This window comes from Zonotrichia albicollis, chromosome 1, assembly GCF_047830755.1.
Source record: "Zonotrichia albicollis isolate bZonAlb1 chromosome 1, bZonAlb1.hap1, whole genome shotgun sequence".
Lineage (NCBI taxonomy): Eukaryota > Metazoa > Chordata > Aves > Passeriformes > Passerellidae > Zonotrichia > Zonotrichia albicollis.
This window is the reverse complement of record NC_133819.1, coordinates 87603986-87621584: the sequence shown is the minus strand read 5'-3', so window position 1 is coordinate 87621584 and position 17599 is coordinate 87603986. Positions and strand designations below refer to the sequence as shown.

Genomic DNA, 17599 nt, shown 5'->3' with positions numbered 1-17599 from the left:
TCAAAAACAGCGACCATCTTCCTTGCCAATTTTTACATATGGCAAAAACAAAACAAACAAACAAAAAAAAATAGGAAAGTTGTCAGGAAAAAAAAGTCAGAAAGAGGATATGGAAATTCAGATACATTTCACTCAATTTCGGCAACACTTCCCAGTGTGAGTTGAGACAGCTAAGCTTTCACATTTTAAAACAATGCTTCCTGAGACAAGAAAAGCATCCCACTAGCATGCCCCAGAGATGTCCCTTCAAATCTGCAACAAGGCCATCTAATGCAAGAATCAACCATTTCAATATGAAAATGCCACTGCTAGTGGAGACATTACCTGCTCTAAAGTCTCTTGGCTCTTCTTGCTAAAAAGTCTATTTAAGTATCATAACTTAAACCAAATATGCAGGGCAAATCTTGGAAATCTACCCTAGTCTCAAACAACTTCTGAGATCCTGCAGGACTGCCCAGAGCTTTCCCAGTGAGATAACAGAAGGTAAATCACTGGTTATGAGGAAGTACCATGGTTCATACCCACAAAAGAGGCTGACCAAACATGTGCACGACAAGTACAACAGAAATCTAACATTTCAATTTATAGAGGTGTACATTTTTAAAGCAAAACCACAAGTTATTTATATGGATAGATTTTTCACAAAGTAATCTGATCTGGGAACCAGAGGATTTTACTTAGAGCATCTGTGTTCCACATTCTCAGGAAAGAAAATTTAAATAATCCTAAAAGCTGAAAAAGGTATTTTTATCACAGACTTTGCAGCTATTTCACATTTCACTCAAAGAGAGTTGAACCAGATATCTCAAATCACATCTGGATGCAGGCCCCAGTAAGTACTGTGTGCACTGCTCTAACTAGAACTCTAATTATTCTATTAAAAAAGCCTAGCCCTTAAAAAACTCCCCTCGAGTTCTGGCATTTCTTTTCAGGTTTTTTCAATTTGTGTGATGTCAGTTTACATCTAATAAGTATGTTGTTTATTATCTTCATTTAAGTCACAACTTTTACCAAGTTACAGCAAGAGTCATAGGAAGCGTATCACGATTACAAATCCATAATGCATGCAAGATCCCTGTGTAGCACCATTATATCCATTAATCACAGTCTTTTTGGTCCCAATTATGCTAAGAAGATATTTGATAAAGCAATTTCAACTCACCTCTCTCTCTCTCCTGTTACCATCAGTGCAAAGAAGGCAAAACCACAGCGCTTCCGACAAATTCTCAAGGCACCTCTTTTGTTCCCTTTAAATTAAATCCGAATTGGTTGCACGTTTTACTGAACTGCTAATGCTCTCCACATGTTCCCTCTCTCGGACTGAAAATGTTTTGTATTAGGAATGCCTAGCACTGAACATAAAACTGTAAAATGTCCTTCAAACAACCCAAAATTCCTCTCTTTCTTTGGAATGTATCACTACTTGCCCAAATGAACAGCTCTAAGTCCTACAATTAAGCTGCCTTTAGGAAAGCTTTTTAGTAAGACTCCTTTTCTTAGTGTGTTCAGAAACACCCTTATCAAAAGCAAGTTGTTTATTTTAAAATCCATTAAGTTATTTCCTCTTAAATAAAAAGCACCAAGGATTTGAAGTGTGAGCTAGAGGAATTTCAAATTGTCCATGGCCATGAAAAACCTACTCCAGCACTCAGCAAATGCACAAATTTCAGAAGGATGAAATGGGGTAATGATATTTGCAGGGAGAAGCTTCTCATATGAGACAGTACCAAGAACATGGGTTGTAGGCTCAAGCTTAACTTTGTTCTCAGAGAATGAAATACAACATGGTTTCACATTTCTTTAACCATAACAACACTGACTTTTCAACGCTTCAATGCTCTTATGAGGAAAAACCACGGGTTTTCCCCCTTTCAGTCCATGTATCTCAACTTTTCTGCAACAGAGGACCAGGTAAAGTTACAGACTCAAGACAAGAGTTTATCTTTTTGAAAGCAGAGTGGTTCCACTCCAGAGGAACTTGTCCCTCCATGTGCTTGAGGTGCAAGTCGTGCCAGAAGGTTCAATAGACACACAAATAGTTGTAGAATCTAATCATATCTGCTCTAACACATGCAGCAAGTCCACATAATGGATAACAGAAGGAAAAACTGTACATGGAAAAAAGGACTAGGTGCATAGTTCAGCTATTACAGGACAAATAAAAGCAGATGGCTTCTACTAGCCCCCTGGTTACAGCCAGCTTACAGCTTCCCTCAGGTATCCCAGAACAATATATGCTCAAGAAAATATTTATGGCTACATTTCACAAACTATATTAAGAGCAAGGGGATATCAAAAAGATAATCCCAAGAGCACTGTGGAAAGGCTGAGTTATTGGTGCTAACACTGCTGGTTAACACAGATGCCCCGATAGTAGGGGCTAGAAAGAGCCGCTGTGCAGCGCGGCAGCACTGGTGTCCCAGAGTTGGGAATAATCCACTGTGGAGGTAACTCTGCATCTACTCACATGGAAGAGCCAATAAAACAGGATTATAAAATGGCTATAACAACTTATACCAAAGCTGTATTATACATTTTGCAAGACTCTTGCAATAATATACTTGCACTCTGTTTAGGGCCCTCACTGGATCAAGCTATGAAATGCAATATACACAAATATCCATGCAAATTATTTTTAATCTACTGGCAGATAAAAGAAAACTTTGCACAAATATAGGAGAGAGATCTAACCATACAAAAAGTGTAATTTTATAAAGCACAAGCATTTAAATAACCAACTGGGGGTCCTGGGTGTGTGTTTTGGTTGGTTTTGTTTGTTTGGCTTGGGGTTTTGGGGGATTTTTTAATAATAAACTGACACAAAAAGGTAGTAAAATTTAAAATACTCCTTGCAACATTTGCTAACCTTCCAAGCCACAGTATTCTAAGTAATCCCAGGTCAATACATTCACTCAGAATCATATCAGCTTTTGTTATTTGCATTCTTCTTGTATTACATTGTATTAACAACTGAAGCTTACAGCAAACTTCTTTTGGCAGAATCATTCTAAGTCATTGTCATGGATCCCTGTCCAAACATCATTCTCAGCACTGATTGCAACACTCCTGATTTAACATCACAGGAATAAGCATTTTAGAAGAGGACATAGGGGCTCTCTTGGGCTAAATACAGGATCCAGATATATGAGAGCAAATGGTGCCTTTTCTCTCAGAGATCACACCAGATTTTGAGAAAAAAAGCCATGAAGCAATGAACAAACAAAGGAAGCAGGAGCCACAAACAGAGTTGGCCAACCAAGGACCTAATGGTTAAACAGAGTCCTTCTGCAGGAAAAGTGGAGCTGGTAAAGATCTTTAAAACTTCACTGTCATCATGTTGCTCTGACTACAACCTTCCATTTAGCTTCAGGAGTTAAAACTTTTGACATTGTTGGCATTCACTTTCTATAGTTACATTCTCATTTACATTAGACTTTATCAAGGCTTCAGCTGAGCCCTGTAATTGTTAAATATATACAAACTAAAATAATGTTAAGACACAATAAATACAAAGTCATATGGCTGCCAAAAATACTAAAAAGACTTTTCCCACAAGGGTAGTAACTCATAATAAATGTGATTTGAATAAAAGGTCAAATTCAAAACCTTGTGGGAAAAAAACGCTACAGTTGACACTATCTGATTTAAGGAGCACTCAGAGTCCAGAAGGCCAATCATGTTCTGGGTTCCATCAAAAGTATGGCCAGAAGGCTGAGTGCTATTTTGCTATTTATAGAATATACTATTAATTTTGCTATTTATAGAATATACTATTAATTTGCTATTAATAGAATATACTATTCTGCTATTTTGAGATCCCAGATGGAGCTCTGCATCTAGCTCTGGAATCCCCAGCACCGGAAGGACATGGACCCGGCAAAACAGGTCTGAAGGGCACAAAGATGCTCCAGCCCTCAGGTCACCTCTCCTGTGAAGGCTGAGAGAACTGGGACTCGTGAGCCTGGAGAAGACAAGGCTTCAGGGAGAAGCCTTATAGCTGCCTTGCAATAATCAAAGGGGTCTTTTAAAAAATAAGAGTCACTTTATATATGGGTGACTAGTGATAGGACAAAAGGCAATAGTTTTTAACTGAGAGACAGCAGATTTAAATTAGAATTTAAGAAGAAATTCTTTACCGTGAGAGTGCTGAGAGACTGGAACAGGATGCCCAGAGAAGCGGTAGATGCCCCTTCACTGGAAGTGCTGGAGGTCAGCTTGGATGAGGCCCTGAGCAAGCTGTTCTAGTGGGTGGCATCACTGCCCATGGCAGGGAGTTAGAACTAAATGACTTTTAGTCATTAGGTTCGAACTAAATGATTTTTGGGTTCCTTCCAACACTCTCTATTCTATGATTTTATGATTCCTCCACTAAGGTCTTTGGACATCAACAAGTACAAAAATACATCTATAATTTTCAATTAGTTACATTCTCTGAAGAGAACTGTTTTCAGGAATGTTCTTTTGATGTAAAGAAACATTCTAAATATTGAAGTTTATATTAAAACCACTTAAAAGTATAAGCCATTAATTAAACCTGATAATTTAATCAGGATTAAGGCAAAATGGGAGAATAGAGTAATATTTAAAAGAAAATTTATTCCTTCATGCTGAAAGTCCTTAATATGTACGTAAGAAAAGAACTGAAATTGAGAGCTGAAAGAAAGGAGAAAGTAATAATGCATTAAATTAAGGTACTTAACAGGGACTTGTATTTAACAGAGTAGAATATACCAAAACTTCTGCACTCAAGTTATTAGGTATAATTCCTTCCCTGCTCTGCTTGAAACCAAAAATCCTACCCAACTTGACATGAGACTTGCTAAGTCTTCCCAGGTCTCAAAAATATCAGTAGTAGTAGATGTAGTCAATACATCCTCTGACACTGAAGCCCAAAGAATTCTCCAGAGATCTGAAGTCACTAACGATGGAAAACTTTATCTGGACATCTGAACATAAACACTTCTGTTATTTCCCACAATTTAAAAGTACAATGATTTAGGAAGAAGGAAAAAAAATAGTGATCCAGCTTCAAAATGAGAGAGTTTATGGCAGGAGAGCTATTTCTTTACACCTATCAGGTCTTAAGAAGAAAGTAAAACTCTAAATACAAAGACGACAGGAGGCTCTGCAGAAAGGTCACTACACAACAAACCACACCTTCTCAGAAGGCAGCCCTAGCTACCTGTTGGGGACTTTGCAGAGTCAGTAACATTGCTAATCACAATTCTTTCTGTGGAGACAGCGAAGGCTGAAAGAAAACACCCAAAGCGTGACAGTTTTACTCCATGTAACATCATCTCAGATTCCTCTAGCTCCTGACTTCTCCTCCAAATATGTAACATATCTTTTAACATCTAAACCTAATACTTGCATTTCAAAAGAGACTTAACAGGCAGCTGATGTGCACACACACACCAGCAGTACCCACTGTGCCAGTGAAATAGCCCTCTTATTCTGTGACAGGTCTGACTGCCAGGCACAGCTCTGCAAACAGTGCCAGTATTAAGAAACACAGAATGTTCCCTGACTCGTTCAAACTATCCCATACCAAAAAAATAAGACAAACTCGATATGAAAAGAAATGAAAAAGAAAATAAGAGAAAAGAAACTACATTACATCAAGCTAGGGGCTGAAACAAAACCTTACCCCAAAAATCTAAACTTCAGCAGGGGGGATGGAAATTAGATCCAGAACTTGCATTTGGCATTTCTGACTATAATTAACCAAGCCAAAAGCCCATATCCAAGCACACCTCTTCTCTAGGAGTTTGAAATCTGGACTCAAGTTTTGCAGCCTGGCTTCCTCTGTACTCACTGCTGAATGCATCACTGCCGCCAGAGAGCAACAGCACCTGACAGGGGATTATACTTTCACACAGGAACAATTAAGATACATGCACAGTAATATGGCTAATTGCCCACAGTAAGCTTGAATGAAAACAGATAACAACAATGCAACCACACGTCGACACTCAGAACCTTATGTGCTCCAATTCCTCGACGGCTGCACTCTGGAGAAAAAAAAATTACATGAAAATTCTTTTTATAAAACCTCAGTCCGGGAAACTTATCAAATCTTGTCTTGCTGTACTGGTCTGTTTTGCCAAATATACTTCCAGACCTAGCAAGAACAATCTTCTACAAGCTGTTCTTAATTTCACTCACATTTATAAAATCAGTTTATACTTTGCATCATCTCTGTTCCTTCTCTAACACTTAACATGTATGCTTGCTCTACTGCTCTTCCTCAAGTCAATGGCAGTAGAGGAGAAACTGTTCCTGCACAAGGCAGCCTAGAGATTGTTCTCAATGAGAGGTATTTGTGGAATTCTGTAGGTTGCTTATACTCAGTTCAAATTCTCAGAAATGCCATTTCATAACATATCCTGGGGGCAGGGGAAAAGGTTTAGCTGTATTTAAAGCCTGAATCCCTCCAAAGTCACTGTAGAAATGACACAAAACTTTGACTTTCTCCTCTTCTTTTAAGGAAGATATATTTCAAGGCTTCAGCTATGATATCTTGAACCAAGACCAACAAGTTAAACACATTACACTGTTGAATCTACTATGGTGAAGTGGAAAACAACTGTGGCACAGACACACAGGATTTCTAATTTTTTTTTTTGTTTTAAACCAGCCACCCATAGAATTTGTCATACTGTCACCACGACATGAGCATTAGATTTGCCACTGACACTCAAACATTCTGCTCTGTAGCATGCTGGAGAACACAGTAACACCATCCCAGACCTTTCATACAGAACATATTAACACCATCAGCCTCCTTTCATGGAACCTTAAAGCTCTTCTGACATACACATTATGACTTTCATTGGACTTTTCCTTGTGACAGCATTACTTTAACCAGGGTTTTTAAGACAGTGACAGTGTGATAATGACAAACATGCAGCCAAGATCTGCAAGATGTGAAATAATAAACTTTATATGCTATTAAAATATAGCAGATAGCTGTCAGCCAACAATTCTTCAGACCCCATTCCCAATCCAGAACACAGTCTTTTTCAGGTGCACACAAAGGCTGTGACAAGACAGACAACTGAAGATTCTTCAAAGAATCACCCAACCATCTGACATCACTGTCAAATGCTATACTTCCCAGTGATATTTAACATGCTTTAAGGGTAGTGTAGTTAATACAACCTAATAGCAGCATGCAACAAACAAAATAATAAAGTCAATTTATTGGCCATTACTGTCAATTTGGAACACAGCCAAGTCCGATTCATACTCCCCAGATTTGCTTCTTGGAAATCAGTTCTGTTTATTTGTTCTCTTTCAGACATGTGGAACTTAACTTACCAATGCAGGCATGGACTCTCACTGAGAGCTGGGTCCTCAGAATTATGCTGTGCTTCTTGCCCCTCCTAAAATGAGAAGAAAAGTATGTAAAGGTATAGTGAGGAAGAAGAGGAACTGCAAACAAACAAGTCAAGTTGAGCCTAGGAAAAAAAGGGTGGAAGGGAAGACATTAGAAATTTTGTCTTTGTTTCTCATAATCGATTTCAATTTTAATTTGCAATAAATTAATATTCCTCATCAAGACTGTTTTGACTATGATAGCAATGGTTAAGGGATTGCTCCATCTTTATCTCAAACAACAAGTTTTCTTATCCTATTTTCCCTCCCTTTTGCTGAGGACGGGGAGAGAGAGAAGAGCTGGGCAGCTATCTGGAGAATTGCCAAGGACAGCCCACCACAATGAAAACTGTTAGAGAAGTATCAAGTGATGACTGCACATTTTAGTTTTCACAGAAATACTTTAATGCTAAGCATAATTAAGCATTAAAAGAAAATCCAAGGTTAAACAAATCATTCACACTTTCACAGATCTGCCTGCCTATGTAGCCTAATGCATTTTTAAAGCACAAAAGTAGCTTTGTTTTTCATGTAAAGAGGCAAAACTGAGGTCCTTTTCCACTCTGACTCTCAGTTCCATATCAGGCTTAAATGGAATGACTATTTTAATTAGCTGCTAAATACCTCATTTGGTTTTCACTCAATTTACCTGTAGTTGCATTTCTTCAACCTGGACAAGAGCACAGTACTTGATTTCTAGGTGCTACATCTGCACGCTGACATGAGGGCACCAACAGCACCTTGTCTCTGCATCCAACCCACTCACCTGATGGAAGGTGGGAGAGTAAGAAAAGCCAAGTGTCTTTTATGCTTGTACAGTATTGTATTCTCCCTCTTTTTTCTGAAACTAAAAAGGCAATTCCTGGACAAGTGGCTCTAGGTGGCCCAGATGACCTCCAGAGGTCCCTTCCTACTCAGCCATTCCGTGATTCAGTGAATTTCTTGTGGGAAAACACTCATGAGGACACACTGTTTTTAGAATGAAGCTTAGTTGTCATGCGAACTGTAGACCCAATTCAACATACAAGTTAGAGCACAAACCAGCACAACCTTTCTCAGTTACATATTTTGCTACCCTGCTGAGAGGATTCAGGCCCAAACCCTTTACACAGACACCCAGCAGAATCTTATGCAGTTTTCTAGTAATAACAGTTGTTCTTCCCAACCTTATGGTTTTCCTGCCCACAGTTAATTTGCAGAACAAACTATTTTTCATTATTTTCATGAAAATACTAAGGAAAAATTTTTATTATACTTCTCAGAAAGATTTTCAGGGGAGGAAAGGAAGGAAAGTAGTGACAGGTATTTTCAGAAAAATATTGCCCTTCGGAAAATATAGGGGAAAACAAAGAAAAGTAAGGATCTGATAAAAGGTAATTAATGTTGACCTGTGTACCTGCTAATAGAAGACTTTATTTCAGTTTCAGTAATCTATTTTTCTATAGAATAAAAAAAAAAAGTTAAACAGAGGGCTTTTTTAAAAAATAGCAAAACCAAAAAACTTTAATCAAAATTACTCTTTAAAGGATCCATTTGGACATCATTAGTGGGCAAAGTGTCACCCTTCTCTTCATAACTTGAAGTGCCAAGCAGCACATGCTATTGCCCCACAAAAGCAGGCTGTAGTTCAGACTGTGAAATTCCCTAGAGCAGTTCAAGGTTTAGGACTGACTCTCTGTCCACCTAAATGCCTCCTTTTGTACTGGTAGGACACAGTCTTTGCCTGAGTTCATATTCTGCAGATTTTTAATAGCTGCTCCTCCCCACAGGAATGTCAGGATTGCTCCAGAATATTGAATTTGCCAAGTTAGTGAAGAACTTTTGATGAAACTTCTTGCCCTTCACCACGTCTGATTCTGTACAAAAGCTGCTTCTCTTGATCTCCCTTCTTTCATGGACTTGTTGACGCACCTGACATATACAACTCCTCCAAGATAAAATCAGAAAATGGAAGAAATGAGTCAAGATTGTTCATTTCAAAACTGTAAAAGGATAGCCCAGAATTAGCAAAGAAAAAGGAAGTCTATATATTCAGACATATTATTTTTCCCATTCTGAAAAACTGTTCAACTAAAAGAAACTGAGAAATCAGCACCATGTTAGGGCCTGTAGAGATTCAGCCCATTACAATTGAATAGAGTTTTTCCCTCCTTTTCTCAAAATCCAATGCACAATGTTTCATAGTTTAAACAAGGCCTTTATTTTTTTGGTAGTTCTCCAAGCTTCAAAAGTGATGCTACTTCCTCCTCAACCTCACCTCCTTACAAAGACCCCTGAAAACTTAAAGCAAAACCTAGAGCAAGCTCTCTTCTGCAGGCTCTGTTCTACACTATCATTGCAACTCCCAGGACAGAAAATTCTCACACACGCAAACATTAATTTTTATCTCCCACTGGAGTTGCCCTTGCAATTTTTCCAGCCTACCAAAATCAGTATGATTCAAGCCCCAGAAATTACAAAGATGAAGACTCACTTGTGATGCTGTATTTCCCCCCTTCCCCCCAGGCCACACCATGATCATCACCACAGAGGCATTTTGTGTGGTTTAGGCATACTAGATTTACCACAGAGCAGCTAATTCTAATAAGACCAGTCACATGTAAAATATTAGAAATTACGCAATTTCCTGATGAATACTTTTGACTATCATGCAATATGAATAACACTTTTGCAAAATGAAGATCACCTCTGAAAATTACTGCATCCGTGATTCTACACATAACAGTTTCCTGGAAAGCATATTACAATAATAAATTCAAAAAAAAAAAAAAAAAAAACCAAAAAAAAAAAACAAGGCTAACTTGAGATCCATCCATGATTTTACAGACACATGAACTACTGGCCAAATAGTATTAGAAAGAATGCCTGTAGGCAAGCTTGCCATGATATCAGGACAGGGAAGGGGGGTACCACAGGACAGACAAGCCATTTGAATTAAAAACAATGTAGGTTCAAAAATACACAGAAGACTATTTCCAACAAAAAAGGTCCATTTATTCCAAACAAAGTCTAGACATGTAACAAAGTTCATAATCTACTCTTAACTAAAGCTTATCTTTTTATTGATATGTCTTTAAAAAAAATGTTTCAGTGAGTGCAGTTGGCTACTGTTTATTAAAAAAAAATCCAGTAAGTATTTAACAGAGTTAATTCAATAACTGAAATTTAGCAATAGAAGAGTAGGTAAATTTCACATACTGTCCTGAAATAGCATTCTGCTGACCTGTATTGAGATCAGAATCATTATTGCTATAAGATTAACTTCTAATCTTTGGACTTACCAAGACACAAAACTTGTTCTATATTCAATTTCTCTAATAAATTAAAGTAAATGCCAACAGTTCACTGAGGGCCTGTCTTATCGAACATAAATGTTTTATTTTGTCATTGTTTTTATGCCACTTTACAAATAGTTAACCTCAATTATACGTTTTCAAGTCTTGATTTAAGTGACATTTTGAAAATAGTACCTCAATTGACAGTCTTAAACAGTTACTTGTTTTGAAGCAAAGCCTATGTCTGAGCTAAGCAATCCTTTGACCAGATGAAATATACTAAAAATTTTATTAGGGATACAGAAAGGAAAAAGCATTAACAAAGTAATAATCATTTACCACTAAAATCACACATTAAAAGAAACAAACAAACACTCTTCTCTTAATGTTTTAAGGACACTTTGAAAGGAAATTTTAAGAGAGTTTATTTTATTAAGACATGACATCTTTCTTCTCAGACCTACACTAAAGACCTGCTGGAATGAAAAATGGGACTTTTATGTAAATATCTAATTAAGATTCATTAAGGTTATTAGCAAGACAGACCACAATCATTGCTTGACAAAGCTCATCTTTGTAAAATAGGAGAAAAGATCAATTAACATACAATTTCTATTTCAGTGTTTCTTTCAGGAAGCAACTATTCAGACTTCCTAATATTCTTCCAAAGGGCTAGATATTTCAATTTAAAAAAATTAGCTTCAAAAAATCCCTAGATTCTGAAAATGCATTATTTTATCATTTAAAACCGAAGTAGAAAAATCACTTTTCTAACTTTCTTAATGATTGTTTAATAACTTAATGAAGAAAATTCATTAGATTAAAGGTGTTAATTCTACAAAAGGCCACGCTATGTCCTTCTGGGCTCCTCCTGTTCTGCTTTCTACACAATACTTGACAACCATTGACAAAGCTACAGTTGTATAGCACAGCAGCAGACAAACTGCAATGGTTTTAATGACACTCTATAGTTGCACAGACAAGTAAACTTACTATTCGCCATTGTATTTGCTCAAAAAATAAAATCTGTTGCAGACATCTCGATCATGAAAAGGCCATCATAAGCAGAAGCTGTACAATGCTGTTAGAAGCCATGATTTTAAGCTCACCAAGCTTCTGGATCTTTTCAGTTAATGTAGAGTGTTCAATCTCTGCTCTTAACCAGGGTCTGTACACTCTTCTATTTCAGAAATATTTAAAGTATTTAAAAAAACATTATCCCATAAAGGCAAACTTGAATTTTAATCTTTCATGCAGTGCTACACACATAGCAACGCAGCAACTAAGAGTGATGCACCTTTTTGGGGTAACTCTGATTTTTTGGCACTTTTTAAAAATAAATAAACAGATTATAATAGGTAACTTTATCCTACCCTCAGAGCAATTTTCAAGTAGCATATTCCCATGACTCTCATTGTACGCTGTTCCAAGCAGGGATTTCATCCATTAAGATTAGTGTTATCAGTCAGTTGTAGACACCAATAATTCTTGATGATAACTCAGAGAGAAAAATCATTTGCTGTGCTAGAAAGTACAATTATGCAAAACCTTTGAGAATTACAAAGTAGCTTGTTTGTGCACATAGAAGTTTGGATATTTAATGAGTGTCCTTTCCCTCATATCCCAGTCAATATTCTGGAAATATAGCCTAGATGTGGTGGAAAATGAATACTAGATGTTTCAATTCAAACAGACAGTAACAGTAAAGGGATTGTAAGAATGGGGGTCCAGAGGACAGACCTTACCTTTCCCCCTGCACTGGGCTAACAGCACAGCTGAGGCCCCTCCTCACCCTACTTTAGAGGAGCGCTGTAAAGAGCAAGTGGTTCCCAGTGGCAGCCTGCTTTTAACTTGTGGAATACACAAAACCTACAGGTTTGCCCTCCTAAGTTTAACCAAATCAAGGAAAAGAAAGGAAAATAAAATCATATACTGGAAAACAGTATAGGTACCTTGTATTTTCATTATTTGTTATTAGATGGGAAGGTTTGCTGCTCCCCTAGCCTCCAGCTCTCCCCATATTTAGTTTTCCACACTGCTATGAAGTGCAGTATCAGTCAATCACTCACAGGAAGGCCAAATCTGAACCAGAGGGAATGAGATGATCCAGGCACACATTTACCTGACACCAAGGCTCTCTTGAAATAACCAGATGATTTTTTCATTACCCTTCAGAACCACTACCAAAGCAAACACATCAGGTTACTGAACCCAGCTAAACTAACACCATGAGCTGGTGCCTGTTTATCCCAAAGAAGACAGATGCTGGATGGAAAACTAACTTCAACCTGATAACACAAACTATTTCCAGACTTGGACAGCATTTAACATCAGCCTAACCTGACAACTTACCCTATAACAATTCTGTAGCTAATTCTGCCTGATGTAACAATCTAAGCATTATGAAAACCTATCTAGCACAGATGCTGCTTTCAAAATACACATGCACAACACATGCTTCACATTTTGTTACAGCTTCTCATAGCACTCAGGTTTCTTTGTGGGCTATTAACCATCTCCAATAATCACATCCATGTTTTCCAACAGAAGTAGCTTAATGAGAACAGCATCCAGCAACTCTTGAGCTCAACAAAGAATCACTGATGCCCACAAAAGAAACCTAGGCTACAGTACGCCATCGGAAGCAAACACATGGCAAGAGACTTGCTCTAGAGTGCATTACTTTTGCAAATGGCTTCTGCTTTTTCATTTTAGAACCCATCCATTTCCATCTTCACTCGCACACTCCGTTTAGGGAGTGGAAAATGCTTCTGCAATGAGTTATTGCCTCACAGTTACTTCAGTTTAAGATACTCCACAGCAGCAATGGAAAACAAACTGTTCCTTGTTGAATGCATAAAGGATGAAATTTTTGCCAGAGTTCAAGCACTTGAGTCTATCAGGTTTTCCCTGAAAAAAATCTGCAAGCCAGCACACACACAAAAAGGAAAGTGTTTTTAACCTGCTATTAATCAGACAGCACAAATCCTAGGCTTTGATTTCAAAGCTGTTAAGATACAGTTTGACTGCCATTCCACTATGATATGCTTCTCCAGTCAACTGCAGATTCAAGAGATGGAAAAAAAAATTCTGACACTTCAAAAAAAAAGGTTGTATAACAGCCAAGTCTTTTTAAAGTGAGAGAGTGCACATGTGCATGGAGAGTGGAATTAAGAATCTCCCTGAAACTCATCTGAAAATCTTATCCAAGCAAGCAACCTTTTTGAAGTTCTTAGGTGATTATTATCCAAACGTCATGTTCAAGGTCATGTTATTGCCATTGAATAATGGAAGCAGAGGAGCTCAGGAAATAATATCAATAATTAAAAAGATGTCTTTTACATGCTAATACCCTTCAAATGGATGACAGCATTAGCAACCTATTCTGGTACCTGACAGGCTGTATGAGGCAAACACACACACTCATCCTCACAGGAAGTAAGCCAGTGGGCTTTTCTCTCTTACCTCATTTTTTCCATCTAAAAAATTAGTGTGAAGTCAGAACGTGTCTACATCCTGTTCGTGTAATACATTTGCAAGTTATCTAATTATTTTGCAGAGTGGTTTTATTCATAGCATTCCTGCATCACGACAAATTTACTAAAGTAACAATCATTTGACAAAAGTAAACAGATAGTAACCATTCCTGTCTGTTCAGTCTGCATTAAAAAAAAAAAAAACAAAAACCAAAACATAATAATTAAAACTTTACTAATCCAAGTAGAAATAATCCCAGCATATTCTCTAAGCAAAAATTAGGATGGCAAAATCTGACTAATTATTAAAGCAAGAAATAGTAACCAAAAGAACATAGTATGCTCAGATTTGTATGTGTTTTCCCTGCAGAGTACTCTAATATTGCGTTCTGTGTTTGTCAACATGATTTTAACAAATAACTGTCTCATTCCCACTAAAAACCTATAAACCACTACCATGTGAATGCCAGTGAGGGGAAGAGCATCCTGGCTGACACACCATTGTCTGTATAATTGTGCAAATAAGGACTACCTATAACTGTCACTATGAGGTGCTGGGTTTTTTTGTCCCCCTAACTCTTCATAAGCACATTTACTAGACAGGGTTACCGTTTTTCTTTTTTTTTTTTTCCTTCTGTTTTTCCCCCTCTTTTTAAATAGAAACAAAATAGGATAGAAGGAGAAGGGGGAAGAAAATGAGAAACTCAAAAGCGTGGAGTGAAACAATCAAGGGATTCATCAAGTATGCATTATAAACCACGTGAATATCAACAAATTATTTATTATTAATGTTGGTAAAAGGTGCAGTCTTCTGCATACCTCACCACAAGGTAACAATTTTTGCCAAAAGATAATTAATCTCTTTTACACTCTCTAAAAGGCAATGAGTTCAAAATGAGGCAAACATTTGTTCCATTTGTCCTTTTTAGGAGTTTACATGCAAGCAAACTTCAGAAGCTGGAAAGTGAGAATTCCCTCCCCACTTCCTCCCCATACCTTCTGAATCATCATGCTGGCTCTTTCTCACTTGTTAATGGCTTAATTTCCACACATTAAAACAAAAACCTTCCAACAACACCTCAAATATTTCAGAGCTGACTGCTGCCTTCACAGTCAGAAAATACCCATTTTTCAAGAGCTGTCATTCATGAACAAAACTACGTCCTTTCCCAACCCAAAAGTTCAATCCATAATTGTTTTGAGTGACCCAAAAGTTCAATCCATAATTGTTTTGAGTGGTATGTTTAGCCTGTCATTTTGTGAAACACTGATTGCATTTTCAATTAAATCTCCATCTTAGATTTTTGTATTAAGAAAACACAAACTTCATGAGTTGGAAAAGAGTGAAGAGAATTGCATTAGAAGAGCAATTTTAACAATAATATTGTTTCTGGATAAAGTACAAAACCAAAAGCATTGTTTCCACATTTTTTGTCAACCTTGCACAATGTTCCTCTTCAGAGATAACACATCTCTTGACCAATGCTTTCCAGTTCTTGGGTTATGTATTTCCCACTGCTGTCAGTTACTGTCAAGCTCTGGCTGCACATTCCTCTCAGGAATCTTTACATCAGGTAATTTCTGGCCATATGGTTTTGCTATCATCGTACTTGAAGTTCACATTACATGAAGATTTTCATTTAAAACCTCTTCACACCTGGAGAAACAGATGCCTTTGAAATATCTGGATTTTTGGAGAAAAAAGGTTAGAAGAACTGGAAACCTACAGGACATGGGCAAGGAGGAAAGTAAAATAAATTATCCTCCAACAGCTGAGTCACTTGATGTTTCCACACCTTCAGGCAGAGTCCTTCCAGTGCTCGCAGCCACACTGTGGGACCCAGAGTTTTGGTTCTGGACCACTGCGAGTGATCTGGGTGGATTAGGAAGAGCATTGCAGCAGGTCAAGGGAGGTGACTCTGCCCTTCTACTCAGTCCTGGTGAGGCCACATCTGGAGTGCTGTGTCCAGTTCTGGGTTGCTCAGGGCAAGAGAGACACAGAGCTCCTGGAGCACATAGAACAGAGGGCTACAACGATCATTAAGGGACTGAAGCACATCTTATGCGGAAAGGCTGAGGGTGCTGGGCCTGTTCAGCTTCCAGAGGAGGCAACCAAGAGAGGATCTCATCAGCGTAGGTCAGTATCTGAAGGAAAGGTGTCAAGAGAGTGGATCCAGGCTCTGCTCAGCGGTGCAAAGCAATAGGACAAGAGCAATGGGCAGAAGCTGATGCACAGGATATTCCACCTGGACATAAGAAAGAGCTTATTTACTGTGCAGGTCACCAAATACTGGAACAGGTAGCCCAGAGAGGTTGTGGAGTCTCCTTCCTTGAAGATATTCAAGAACCAGCTGAACACAATCCTGTGCAATGGCCTCTCGGATGACCCTGCTTGAGCAGGCAGTTTGGATTAGAAATCCCACTGTGGTCCCTTCCAACCTGACCCACTTGGTGATTTTGTTACCAACTTCTAATGAAGTTCGATAGTTTCAGAGCAGAAACAAACAGCACCTAAATATTTTTTTTTTCTTACAAAAGCTCCTGATACCTGACATTAATCTGACTAACAGTTCCAAAAGAGGCACCTTTTTTTAAATAATTTTTAAAAAATGAAAAAAATTGACTCAGTTTGTAAAAAATAGTTCTAAGAACTTTTCATAAACATTTCCCTTTTACTAGAAATCATTCTCTACTACCTTAAGGGAAAAACCCTCATCTTGTATGGTTTTCCAATTTAATTGATGATACTAAAGAAAGTAAAGCAGATATTATCCAAAGCAGCACAACACATTTCAAAGCAATGTCCTACTCATTTACACTTTATCAGAATGCGACCATTTTAACCAGACTCAGCAAGAACCATTTAAAAGCTCTCCTACCTTGCAGCAGAACATGCATATGATTATGTAAGTACATAAAAAAAAAAGTTTACTTTGCACTGATCAACATACTACTTTGTCTCTCTTTCTTCTTTTGCAAGTTTTCCATTAGTATCATATTTGGCAAGGGCTTCTGCCTAACCTGACATACAAATTTTTAAATATAAAACACTGTTCACAGACCACTTATTTCTCCATATTAATTCCACTTTGGAAATGGACTTTACATTTATTGCTGGGCCATCAATGCTTTTGCTAGCAAGCACAATTACTGAGCAGTAAATGTAATATAAACTACTGTTTTGCTGCACTGCTGTCGTCTTAACCCTGGCAGTATTCACTAATTTTCATGGCTTCATTACCGGAGATCCTGGGCTAGTCACAGATTTGCAGCAGTTTAAGCTGTTAGCTCACAACTGGAGGTTCAATGGAGACACTTATTTTTATCAGAAGCAGATTACCACCTTAGTTTAGTCAGGGGTAAACCAAATAAACACACCACACACCAAGCACAGAGACAAATGGATTCCCATGGGAGAAAAGCAAGCCTGAGTTTGCTTACACAGACCTTTGCATTTACCGCTGGGTAGGA

The 17599-nt window shown here is 37.8% G+C and overlaps 1 protein-coding gene across 12 annotated transcripts in view; it reads right to left on the bottom strand.

The window, feature by feature from the left end:
- The window catches only part of FHOD3 (formin homology 2 domain containing 3), a 374194-nt gene that overhangs the window by 310386 nt on the left and 46209 nt on the right, over positions 1 to 17599 (bottom strand). For all 12 annotated transcript variants that reach the window (XM_074546351.1, XM_074546345.1, XM_074546323.1 and 9 more), the window contains exon 3: positions 7321 to 7385. In XM_074546351.1, the coding sequence (XP_074402452.1) occupies positions 7321 to 7385 (65 nt within the window). The remainder of the gene's footprint in view (positions 1 to 7320; positions 7386 to 17599) is intronic.